Genomic DNA, 13861 nt, shown 5'->3' on the forward strand with positions numbered 1-13861 from the left:
CTGAAAGTCTGCACTTCAACTGCATCTGAGTTGTTTCATTTAAAATTCATTGTGGTAATATACAGAACCAAAATTAGAAAAAAGTTGTCTCTGTCCAAATATTTATGGACCTAACTGTATATGAACATAATCACCATGTTCAGGGTGACCCATGCGTGTGGCCCAGCTTAGACTCCATCCACTGGTGTAGCAAATGCAATGAAGAAGCTGTGCACACATGGGCAAAATTGTCCTAAATAAAGAGCAAGAGATGAAAGGTAATTTTAAGAGCAGGAGAGTGGAGGTTATGGAGCAGATGTGGTTCAGTGTACTGTGGAGGTAGTCAGAAAACAAGACCACCAAAGCTTAAAAACTAAGCAAGAATTAAAGTTAAAAAACAAAGCAAGTGGCCCTGAACTTGTACATTTAGTGTGGTAGTTTGACTTTTAGAGTTTTTTTATCCAAAACCTGGAGATGATATTATAAATAATGATTACATTATCTCATTTGAGAACAAACAATACTTTATTTTATAAACGTTCTGGATGTAGCTAAGAAAAAAATACAACAAAAATGGTACAACAATGATGTCACAAACAAGATGATAAATAATAAGAAATTCCCAGTATGATAAAACAAAATGGTTCAAATTGAAGAACCAAAAATTGTAATAAAACTTAGTTGTGGTAGAGTTTATCACCTTGCTATGAGTCTTCATTAGTTACTATATAATAAATAGTTAAAGTCTGTGCATGTCCAGTCCCTCCCTTAGAGCAATCTGATTGGTCAGTTTCACTTTGCTAATAATTTTGAAAGAGCAAGTGCGAGTACGAGACACATGAGGAGGAGTAAAGACGTAGGAGTCATGCTGAGACAGTCGTCTTCAAATTTTGAAGTTCAAAGGCAGGAAGTATAAAAGCGGACAGGTAGTGAGAAAGGTGCCTCAAAATGACAGAGTCTGTAAAGCAGACTTTATGGGAATGCAGTTGAGAGAAGGAGTGCCGGTGAAGAGAACTTCAGACTCAGGTGGATACTGAGGCAAAGGGACTGAAGGTGCACATCAAATTCTATTAAAAAGAAGTTCTCATGACTGAACAAATAATTTGTTAAAATGGGGATTTTGTTAAAATGGAATTTCCACCTGGCACAGTTGTTCAGCACGCACAGCCGACGAAGCTTAGTCCATCCATCCATTTTCCAACCCGCTGAATCCAAACACAGGGTCACGGGGGTCTGCTGGAGCCAATCCCAGCCAACACAGGGCACAAGGCAGGGAACCAATCCTGGGCAGGGTGCCAACCCACCGCAGGACACACACAAACACACCCACACACCAAGCACACACTAGGGCCAATTAGAATCACCAATCCACCTAAATGTAAAACTTGATGACAATATCTGTTTTCCTTTTTGCATCAATGGCAGTGAGACATTCCAACTTTTTCTGTAAACCAAACTGCTGCTGTCACAGCCTATTGAAACCCAAAACCCTAAGGTTTTTTCCTCTTATTGTCCATAGGACAGCAGACAGAATTATTAGACTTTGAGTTTGGGGGTCCTACTCAGTGTCTAGAACACGTGATCCTTTAGTTACAAAGAGCGATCGCTGTGAGAGTTACAGAAACAGTGGTCTTCGGTGTCTGGACCATGCACCTCTTAACTGTTATAAATGGCACCACAGCCAATCCCCCTACTCTGATGATCATGCCTTCACTGAAGCAGCATTGCAGGTGATTGCTCTGATGATCACGCTTTTGCAGGTTGACCACGACCAATCCCAAAAAACCTCAAACCCCCGGGATAATCTTTAACTATGTTGACAGGCCACGGCCACTAAGGACACACACACTCCAGGTCAGTCCCTAGTAACGGGAATCAACAATAGCTCCATCAGAATGGCCCAAATCACAAATCAAAATTAAACTACAGTGGTACCTTGGGATACGAGTACCCCAAGGTACGAGTTTTTTGAGATACGAGCCTTCACTAGGTCGATTTTTTGCCTTGAGTTACGAGCCAAAATTCGAAATATGAGCCATCAAAGAGCATTCCGAGAAACTGACGACGGAGAAGTTGATGGAACTACAGACGTGGCAACATATGGAGGTTCTGCAGGAGATTGGTATGGTGGAGGAGGTTATGTCTTAAAGTGAGATAAAGGAAGTGTTTGCACTTGAAACACCCTGAAAAAGTTACAACTGATCGTGCAGTGTCGCTATTTAATGACAAATGTTTAACACTTGACTTTATTGAAAAGAAACACCAGTTGCAACTGATCATGCAGCAGCGCTATTTAATGACACTTGCCTAACTCATAAAGGGAAGGACTAAACAAAGCTCCTTGGACAGGTTTCTATTGAAACGCCTTGAGAATGAAAGTGATGAAAGCATGGCAAAAAGAAAAAAAACTAGTGAAGAAGAAAATTAAGTTAAGCAAAAGTGAAGTGAAAGAAAAAAACATTACAATGCGCTAATCAGCTTCACCCACATCTGTTTATTTCTTTAGATTCTCTTTTATGTATTAGGTTTTATTTTGTTTGTATACAATATTTGTTCATTATAAATACATTTTTCTTATGTTGAAAACATTTAACAAAAAATTGGGGTGGTTTTTTTGGGGGCTGGCACGAATTAATCTCATTTCAATTAATTTCAGTTGGGAAAATTGATTTGAGATACAAGCATTTTGACTTACATGCTCGGTCACGGAACAAATTAAACTCGTATCTCAAGGTATCACTGTATATTCCAAAATGAATCCAGTGAATACCTTAGAGTATGAAATCCCCCAATAGATGCAAATGATATTCAAAATTGGAGTATCTGACAAAAACCACATCTGAATTGAATGCATATCATCTCTTTCATAAAAGGAAATCTTGAGACAAGATTAGACTTTTTGCCAAGAGATTTTTTTCAAGTACCAGGAGAGACAAGACTATTGCCAAGAGATTCTGTCAAGTCCCGCCCTCCTCTCAACCATTTTCAAACATGCCCTCAGTCCATTCAAGTCTTATTCGTTTGAATGCTTTTGTCAGACACAGATCCTGTGCTCTGAGCTCTTATAAATTTTTACATTTTCCTCATTTAAAGTCAACGTTGGTGCGATACACATGCAGAGCAGGTTAGAGATTATGAAAGTACTAAAATTCAAAAGTCTCAAAAAACTGATAGTAAAGATCGCATTAGTGCTAACAAATGGAAATTATTACTCAGTGAAATAACGAACAGCGAAAAGAGATCATCTAATTCATGTTGCCATCAGGGAAAAGTAGTGTTTCTTCCCAATGAACAGGCATAACCACGAAAATTAAAAGATGTGTTGTTTGGTGAAAGTGAAATCCACAAACAATACAGGCAAAATATTTGAATCTATAATAATCTGTTCACGATTGCAACATTCAATGCTCAAAACGTAGATTTACATAATTCAGGACCATACGCTTTGAGAATCTGTGGTCCCGCAAATATTAAAGCTAGTACAAGTTTAATTTCGAAGAAACCACAATTCGGGCATGTGTATATTTATGATAACAGAGAAGTGACGCAACATAGAATTGAAAGAGTTAAACGATCGGATGAAATTCTACAGCCAATAATGGATACAAATCCATATGTCCAAAAGTATCGCACTTTACACAGAATTTATCTGCAAAATACAGACAAAGAAGTTTTCTTGGATTTCTATATGAATCTGAAAGATTACGCTCGCATATCTTAATACATAATTCGCCTGCCTCCTCACCAACATCCCGACAGGCAACGGATTAATGGCCACAAAAATTCAAAGAGAAAGGCAACTTCGATTAAAGCTCTAGAGGCCTGAAAGGCGATTTCGACTACAGCTTGAGGCCTAATTACACATTCTGATTCAATTAGGTTTGTGGTGCTTATACTTATTACTATTCCATATTGTACTGGAACATTCATCATTCAATATTATACTATAGGCCTGGAAAATTCATCAACTAACAGTACAAACCTGTACAGTAATGAGTAAAGCGGACTACAATCATTACAAAACAACTTCTTCATTACTTATCATTTGTTCTTCATAGACTGCTGACACAAACTCATGCCTGTTTCATCTTACATTGTCGAAACAGGCTCTTTGTTTAGTATATAATAAACCAACATGTGACGAACTGTCAGCGATAATAGTTTTGAAAGACAGAGATATCAAAGACAGAAGTTTAAAAAGCATTTGCGTGTTAATTTCAAAGCCAAACAGAATGAAGGCGTATAACTCAATGAATACCCCTAATGCAACATGAAACATAATTTTATTTCAATTTATTATGTTTTACTATTTTTAACTATGGTTAATTACTCACTTTAATGTAAAATAGTTAGTTCTATTAGGCATATGTAACAGTTCCCATAGAAATAACAATCTGTTAAAATTGTACATCTGCTTACCCATACGTGAGTGGCAGAGACACAAAGTGGCTGGCACATAGCACCCGCATGGGGGTGGCAAATGAAGCGAGCAGGGGGCAGAGCCCCCTAGTTTATGTTAAAATATCACTGACTGGGAGAAGAATTTGCTTAGTTGGTTGATCATACATGAGAAAAGTGTCTGTGAATATTCTCAGTCATCCAGGTGAAATTTATCTGGTAGTTAAGTCATGGCAATGGACTTTGTACTTGTTAAGTAGTGCAGATGCCACATGGGCTGGACAGACATCCCGGCCAGGAGAGGGGATGGTTCCTTTCCCGGACGGGAGAACCAAAAGGGATGAACGGAGAGTTCACTAAGAAAGAAAGACATTGCTAGAAACTTTTTATTCCCCCAGCACACAAGATGGCAGCAGCCCCGGATGTTGGTGCCCCCTAGTAAACCAGCAAGGTATGCCGGGAGATGTAGTTCAGCAGTGCAGACCTGCTAGAGTCACTGGGGGCCACGAGAGGGTGTTGTAGGGAGACAAGCTCCCTGTTATGATGGACTTCCTTGTGACCCAGAAGTGCTTCTATTGGGCAATCACCCTGGCACGGGAAGTACTCCCTTATCTAGTTGAGTTGGAGCTGGGAGGTAGTGGAGCAACCCTTGAGTGGAGGAAGGTAGGGCGGTAGGAAAAAAAACTTGTATTTTGGGCTTGTGATGACATATGTGAGAGGATTTGATTAATAAATTAATCTTTGTTTGTTCATGTTGGGGTTTGGGCTTGCTGATCCCAGGTGTCCATCACAGTAGATACGTTTCAATGCTCATCCAAGCAGCTTCTTCAGTCTGAGGAATGTTGCTAAAGACCACAAATTTATCCTCCAGGTTAGTTTCACTTCACACCTGTCCTGAATAGGCTCGTTGAGTAAAACAAAGGAAGGGAACGGTGTGGGTAAATGTAACCGTCACACCTTTTAACAGCCCCTCCTACCCCCATAGAGTGGGTCATTAAGAGTGTTCCACCTGATGGAGGTATGATTTGGGCCTGATTTTCCTGGGGATGGATGAAAGGGCAGCATGATAAATTGAAGACAGATTATGCCTAAGGCCTCCACCTCTGTTGAGTGAGGGGATGTTGATTTTCACATGCAAAACTTCCCTCATCCCTCTCTCAAACCACTTGTCTTCTCTATCCAATATCTGGACGTTAATGTCCTCAAATAAAGATACACAAGGAAGGAGCCCCCCTCAGACCCATTGTCAGCAGCATTAACTCTGTCACTTACCACATTGCCAAATACCTAGCCACAATCCTGGCACCTTTAGTTGGACACATGGACCACCACATCCACAATTCAGAGGAGTTTGCTTCCAAGGTCAGGGAGCTGAAACTGGATACAGATGAACCCATGGTATCCTTTGATGTCACAGATACATGAGAAATGCTTCCCAATCGTGGCTAAATACTCGTGAGTGTGTGCTATCAGCACACCTTCTGAAAGCCTGTTCAATATAGCAGGTTATGATATGATATGCTTAAGAATTTTTTTGTGAATTGATTACATTTTTCTCAGACTCCAGAAATAGTTCTTCTAAAGTACAGATAATCTAATTATATCCTGGTTTTCTTTACTTAATTTTTCCAAGAATATTTCTTATCATTATGTTGTGTATTTTTAGTGGGCGCCGTCATTTTTATTGCAATGTTGCTAGAAAGCAATATTTAGTTGGTAGAAGCCTATTTCACAGAAGTCGGTCTATGTAATGTCTAATATGGGATAATTTAAAAGTGAACTCCTCGGTCTGTATGGTACCCAAGACTCTGGATATGTATTATAACAAAAAGAGAACTTGGTGAATGACATTAATGTTTGATTGTTCGATTTTAATCTTGGATTCACCTTTTGATTTTTTGACTGTAAATCTTTTGTCTTTTTGGGTTACGACTAGTGCTCATTAAACAGACAATGTGTCATCTTCTGGTCTGTTTTCACAACAATTCTGCTAACTACCTTCTCTGGCATTAGACCCTGTCGTTGCCTTCTTTCATTGAACACTCAAAATGGTCTCAGATCATGGTGTCCACTTAATTCAAATGAGTGTTGCTTTTCACATTTTGTTTTTCTCCAGGATATGCATGAGGGAGTGGGGACTTGAGTTAACAAGCAGTTTTGGAGTAACAGACAAGATCCCAGATAGACAAGGTCTTCTTTAAGTCCTTACCTCTATGATCTGGTTATGGATTTGTTGAGTCATGGGATTAAAAACTAATCCTTTTGGTACAGGCTTTTTGCTGATGTGTTGGGTAGCCACAGAAAACAAGAAATGGAGATGAAGTTGAAAAAATGGAGAAGGGAAATGGAAGATATGGGATAGAAGGTAAATAGGAAAAACAAGGAATAACTGAGGTTTAATGGTGACCAGGATTTAGAAGTTAGCTTGCAGGGAGAGCTATTGAAAAGAGAACATTTAAATTTAAATATCTAGGATCAGTGGTAGCCTAAGATGGAGAATGAGATGCAGACATAACCAGTAGAGTGCAGTGTGAAATGGAACAATTGGAGGAAGGTATCTGGAGTATTGTGTGATTAAAGAATTAAGGTGAAGGTTAAAGGTCAGGTTTTTAAGACAGTGGTAAGACCAGCACTGATGTGTGGAGCAGCAAAGGACAGAATAAGAAATGAGACAGTCAGAGGTACGACAAAATTAGGAGAGATATCTAAGAAAGTACAGGAGAGTAGGTTGATGTGGTGTGGACATGTGATGAGGAGAGACAATGAATATGTGGGCAAAAGAGGGATGGGTATGTAAATACAGGAGAAGAGAAAGTGGAGGTGGATGGGTAAAGTAAAAGAAGATTTGAAGTAAAAAGGACTTGACTGGTGAGGAGGTGCAGGACAGAGCTTTTTGGAGAAGGTTGATCAAGCATATCTACCCCACATAGAAGTTGGAAAACAAGAAGAAGAAGAAGAAGCAGAAAAAGACTCTTTTGTCTCAAATTGAAAGGAGATCACTGCAAAGATAATTGATCACATAAGTATTCACCCACTTTTAATTGTCACCCTTAAATCATACAGTTGGTTTTAGAAGTCACAGAACAAGTTCAATGGAGATCACCCATCAGGGGTTTCCTTTCATTGTGGTATAAATGAACCTGGAACTGGAAGGTTCAACTTGTGCCGAGTCAGTATGGTGGTCTAATCTACACCGCATAGACAAAAGAACATTCCAAACAACTCCAATTGGTAAGGGGATTGGAAAGTGCAAGTCAGAGGATGAATATAAGAAAATACCCAAGATCATTAAGAAATGGGAAGAGTATGGCAGAGCTGTAAATCAGCATAGAGCTGGTGGTCCACAATAACTGAGTGATCATGCGATAAGAAGACTAGTGACAGAAGTCACCAAGATGCATATAAGAACTTTAAAGGTGTTATAAGCTATGATGGATGAGATTGGAGAGACTGTGTAGACAACAACTGTGACTGGGTGCTTCTTCAGTTGCCACCTTCTTGGAGACTAGCACAGAGAAAAGAATGTGAGACATCTTGGCCATTGTTGGACAGGAGTAACATGGGAGACACTGACATTGGCTGGGAAAAGGTTTTATGGTGTGATGAGACCAAAATTGCACTTTTTGGCCATTATTCTAAACACCATGTTTGAACACTACAGATTATCTAAGCACACTATCTTTGCAGTGAAGCATTGTGGTGGCAGCACATTGTCAGATGATGGCAGCCAAATCAAATCATGTCATGTCATTTACCAACCCGCTTAATTCAGACCAGGGTGATGGAGGGTGCTGGAGCTTATCGCAGGTAGCATAGGGTACAAGTCAGGAACAAACCCCACAGAAGGCGCCAGCCCATCGCAGGGCAAACACAAACACACACACACCAAACACACACTAGGGCCAATTCCCCTGCATGTCTTTGGGCTGTTGGACAAAAGCAGAGCACTTGAAGGAAATCCACACAGACACCGGAGAACATGCAAACTGCATGAAAGGAGGTCAACGGATATAAACTCTGGTCTCCTTACTGCATGCCAGCAGGGCTACCATTGCACCACCGTGCCACCCCACAGACAAAGATAATAAAATGGCATTGCATAATGATAGTAAATAACAGCAATCATTCTTTTAACAATTCAGATATTGCAAGGGACTAGCAGAACATAACAAATAACATTCAGAAAAAGCACATTCACAACAATGAGATCATCAGCCACACTTTGACTTCTACCACCATCGTTGAAGGAGTATGAAGACAGTTAAAAAATGCCACAGTAACTCACTGGATCTAAGAGGTGCCATCTCAGAGAGGAATAAAAAAATCAAAGAAATGACTCACAAGGAGGCAGGGTCAAAGTCACTTGAGAGGTACTGCTCCAGGACACTGGTGTCCAATACCGGGTTCTCCAAGACGCCGCTGACATCATGTCCTAAAGAGGGGTAAAACAGAGGGGAGTGAGTGACAAACCTGGTGACATGGTGGTGCCAAGTCGAATCAGACGTTGAATGTCATAACTCACATTTGAACACCCATTAGGATTAATTCAAAGGAGGCAATGTGCCTTTATCTCCACCTCTCACTGACAAATGTAATTAGCTAGCTGCACACTGATACTGTTAACTGTATTTACTGGATATTTACACTTTTGCTTGTTTTTGAATTTTTGTGTTTTTGAACCTTTCTTGCCTTCTTTTTTAAATCGAGTGGTAAGCTTCTTCACAAGTTAAGTGCATTAAGTCGAGATGACAGGTTAACTCAGTGGAATAAATCGACTCAGGGAGCTCGTCTGTCATGAACAAGCTAGGCATTTTATCTTCGACTCTTTGGTTTGAGATCAGATACTAAGTGCGAAATATGGATTTTGCCATAAAAGCTCCTAACATTAATAATTCCTTGAGATTTTAAGTTTTTTTTTTAAAGGAAGAAGGAACCTGAAAATTTAACTAAACAGCAGGAACCTTATTGAATTCAAGACATTTGTGAACCCTTTTGATAATTTCCTACAAAGTACATATCAACATTGAAATCCCCATAACATGAAAAAAGACTGAAGCAAAGCAGTCCAAATCCAAAAAACTTTAACTAATAATATTTAAAAAATGACTTGCTAGATTGGCCAAAACATCTTTACCTTACATAGAAGGAAGACTAACCAAGAAAAATGAAGTCAAGGCAGCAAGAAGAACTCAGTGGATTAAGGACGCCTTAAATTCAGGATGTCAGTCAGTCAGTCATTGTCCAACCCGCTATATCCTAACACAGGGTCACGGGGGTCTGCTGGAGCCAATCCCAGACAGCACAGGGTGCAAGGCACCAGCCTACCGCAGGGTGCACACACACATCCACACACCAGGGACAATTTAGGATCGCCAATGCGCCTAACCTGCATGTCTTTGGACTGTGGGAGGAAACCGGAGCACCCGGAGGAAACCCACGCGGACACGGGGAGAACATGCAAACTCCATGCAGGAAAGACCTGGGAAACGAGCCCAGGTCTCCTTACTGCGAGGCAGCAGCGCTACCACTGCGCCACCATGCCACCCAATTCGGGATGTTGACCAACATAATTTTTGGCTTAATTTTTAAAGCTCAAAATAGTAAACATGTAATCAGCAAGTTGACAATAAAGAAAAAACATTTAAGACATATTAACTAATAAAACTACTTAGTGATAATTTGGAAAATGGTAAAGAATACAAAAGAATACCTTTGTGAATAGGTGACACAAACATCGTGAAAAGGCCTCCTTAAAAGACCCACAAACCAGGCCAGGACCACCATTGGCCTGCCTACAAATCGGCCCCACCCTTGGCAGCATGACTCCAAACTGCACAGGCAGGCTCTGGCCACAACAGGCCCAAAATGAGGCAAGGGGTTTCAATGTTCAAAAAACATTCACCAAAGGAAAAAAAAAGAAGGGAAGGGGTAAACCTTAAAACATCTTCCTTGAGAAATAAGTGTGGCAGACGACCAGTGACCTTGTCCCACCAGGATGCCTGGAGAAGGGAAGGACCGGGAGAGGGGCAATATCTTCCCTGGGGCACAAGAGGGCAGCCCCCCTGGATTACATCAGGGTCACCCTGTTGGTGTCCCTGGCCATACCCTGGACAATCCCGGAGCCCTGGATGGCAGCACTTCCGCCACACCAGGAAGTGCTGCGGGAGATTCATCAGGGTGCAACATAAAAGGGGCCGCCTCACTCCATTTGGATAGCTGGAGTTGGGTGGAAGAGGACGGAGCTTGCGATAGAGGAACAGAGGAGGCAGAAGGAGAGAAAGAAAGGACTCTGAGTCTTTACTTGTGATTGGTGCACTGCGTGTTGTGCAAGAACAAAATAAACGTGTGTGTTTTGGGACATTTGGCGTCCGTGTCTGTCTGTGTCAGGGTTCAAGTTCACACAAGAAAAGCAATAACGGTTACAAATTATTTACTTATGTAACATACAAAATGAAGTAGTATGAGGCAAACAGAGGGGAAGGCAAAAATTAGGAAAAAGGTGCTTGTCTAAAAAGCTAATCCAAAAATTAAATAATATTATCCAGCACTCAGAATAAAAAAACAACAACAAGAAAATCCAAAGAACAAGACACACCACAAGAAACACACTGCATGACAATCAATGAACCTCTGAGGTTTTAAATATGTACACCGAAGGTGGTCCTTCAGGAATATAAAAAAATACACAGTACGTACTGTAAATACAATGTAATACATAAACATGACAATATTAACAAATAATAATAATTCTTTACATGTATATAGCGCTTTTCTCACTACTCAAAGTGCTCTCCACACAGGGAGGACCCGGGAAGCGAACCCAAAATCTCCTTACTGCAAAGCAGCAGCACTATCACTGTGCCGATTCTAAATAACAGCAAGAAAGAAGAAAAACAGCTAACAATAAAAAGGAAGGTAAACATCAGCCAGAGAAAAACTTCTGGCTGTAACATACAGTAAATTGCAAACATTGCAATAATTAGCATTAAACAATGGTGAAAGCAATAAACATAAAATAAAAGATAGGAATGGAGTTCCAGCAACGACCTAAGGGGACTAAGAGTTTTATCTCATCTTTCATTTTCCACGATTAGGGAGTAATAAATAATAATAATAAATACTGGGAATAGTTGATTTCTTTAAAGAGTGATTCACAATAGCATAGTCAGCAGGATAATAATAATTCCTTACAATTATATAGTGCTTTCTCACAGTGAGTGGGGAGCCACTTTAGAAAGTCTTCATTGTCCCACCATCAAAGTGTATTTTGGACACTTACACATTTCTGGTTATGTGTGAATGCTTACCAATAAGCAAATCATTCTTTTGTTCATTTTTTTTATACAAGTTGGCCCACTGGGTATATTGTTCCTCGAGTGCCCCCCAAAAATTTTAATGTGCAAAAACAGTGGCTGCTGAGGACTTATATAAAAGTAGGTAGTAAAGGCAATCACAGTTTGTTTGTCCTTCTCCACTTTAAGCCCCTCTGTGAGCCCACGAAACATGGCTGTTAGTGGATTAGGAGGGATTGTGACACCAAGGCTGTCTGAAAGGCATTTAAAGATTTTGGTCCAGAATGATGTTAATTGGGTGCCCTCACAGTAACGAGATTTGAACTGGCAACTTTTGAGATACCAGCGCAGATCCTTACCCACAGAGCCACCACTCCGCCTTTTGGTTGAAAACTTTTTGATCAATAACTAATATTCCTCCTGCACTTATTATCTTTCAGTCAGAGTAGTATCATGACTTAATATGAACATCATGTTCTAAATCCTGCTTAATTCAAGGTCACCAAAGGTTTGACTTGGAAACACCGAAACATCACAGTGCCCACTTATCCACACAAGGCCAGACTTTGGGAGGAAAACCAGAGTACTGGAAAACAAACCCACTCAGATATGAGCTCAACATCCACAATCTACTCAGATGGCAACTAAAGTTGATTTCAAACCCATAATGCAGAAAATGTTACCATTATGAAATTAAACTCATCTACAATACAAGAAAAACATCTGTTAGAGTAAGTTGGGAGACCTACTCTGGTGGTGATTTAGGGGAGATATCTGAGCCATGCCTGACAATGCCTGATCACACTTCTCAGTGTAAGAACATCTCTCCTCTGTTAGACAGTAGCGGGTGGGACTTCAATCAAACACCAGTAAAGTGAGAGACAGGAATTTAAGGATAAATGATGCATGGTGTGTCACGGTGTTCCATGAAACATCTCCTGTAATCCCCAACCAAATTGCCTAGGCCATTCATGAACCTCAATGGACTCCTTGTCAGTAGTCATCTTGTATCTTATCTGAGCAAAATATTTTCCAGGTTCTGCTCTGTCATTCACCCCAGACGTGTGTGTGCGTGTGTGTGTGTGTGTGTGTGTGTGGTGGTGATGATAACAAGCAAATTCATATTTCATTTTCTGCAGATGACTGAAGGCCTATGTTATATAATTTGGCCTTGAGTCTGCGGCCATAAATATTTTTTCTCTATTTCACAATCAGTGCCCACAGTGGTTGAGCAGAGCGTGTTAGCACAGGCTGATTAGTCTGCTCTCTCACACACACATACACCTTCAGAAGCTGTGGTTTAAGAAAGCATCAGGGGTGTTAATAATTAAGTGCCCCCACCTCTCTGCTGGTAACATCAGAGTTATGTGCACTGAGACATTGGGAGTTATCTTGTCTTGTCTTCTTAGGGAGTCAAGGCTAGGGGGGCTATCAAAAAACAGGGTCTATTAAAACCCATTGAGCATTCCTTGTGTGCTTTTGGGCTATACAAAAAATAAACTGTTGTTGCTAATTATTATTGTATGCTGGAGCACCAAACTGCATGTAAGAGTGTTCACTTAATATAGTGAGCAGTCCCACAAAGCACTTGATTTCAAGGTAACCAACTGGACCAGAATTTATATGTTAGTGAGTTGAACTTCATATGGAATTCAGTACTCCTTTCACACCACCTTATTTTTTACCTCTGTTTCTTTCTGCCTGGTTATTGCTCCAGTTTCTCTTTCAAACCATTTATTTCACTCCTGTCTTCGTGACCACGCAGTACTGGACGCAGACTGACTGACTTCAGAGTTTCTAACTTAGCAATGGCTTCATATTCACATAATTAATCGGGAGATCATTTCTGTCAATCATAAAGTTCTGATAAATGCTAACTCTGATCCAAGATTTTTCTGTAAGCCAGTGACAATGTGCCTCAGTTTCTTCTATAAGAATCTACACTCTCCCAGCCTCCATAGGGCAATATTGAGGAGACAGCTGCTTCTTACAGTCTTGTCCATAATGGTAATGTAACATTTTCAAACTAGCCTGCAAAGCCGGAGTCTAACTAGGTGGCATCAGGTGCAAGGATGGATGGCATTCCAGTCCATCGCATGGCCCTCTCATATCCATACTTACACAGGGACAGCTTTGAGGTGGTGGTGGAAAACCAAAGTAGGCACAGGGACAACATGAAGCTTCGACACAGA

General features: G+C 40.5%; 2 protein-coding genes across 2 annotated transcripts in view; one reads left to right on the forward strand and one right to left on the reverse strand.

Annotated features, from left to right (window-relative positions):
• The window catches only part of LOC114665320 (gastrula zinc finger protein XlCGF57.1-like), an 895535-nt gene that overhangs the window by 664619 nt on the left and 217055 nt on the right, over positions 1–13861 (forward strand). The gene's annotated exons all lie outside the window — the stretch shown is intronic.
• LOC114666874 (myelin regulatory factor-like protein) overlaps positions 1–13861 on the reverse strand; it is a 117572-nt gene that overhangs the window by 71378 nt on the left and 32333 nt on the right. Inside the window, exon 3 of the mRNA XM_028821911.2 lies at positions 8719–8809. Coding sequence (XP_028677744.2) covers positions 8719–8809 — 91 coding nt within the window. The remainder of the gene's footprint in view (positions 1–8718; positions 8810–13861) is intronic.

The sequence above is a fragment of the Erpetoichthys calabaricus genome, chromosome 1, assembly GCF_900747795.2.
Source record: "Erpetoichthys calabaricus chromosome 1, fErpCal1.3, whole genome shotgun sequence".
NCBI lineage: Eukaryota > Metazoa > Chordata > Cladistia > Polypteriformes > Polypteridae > Erpetoichthys > Erpetoichthys calabaricus.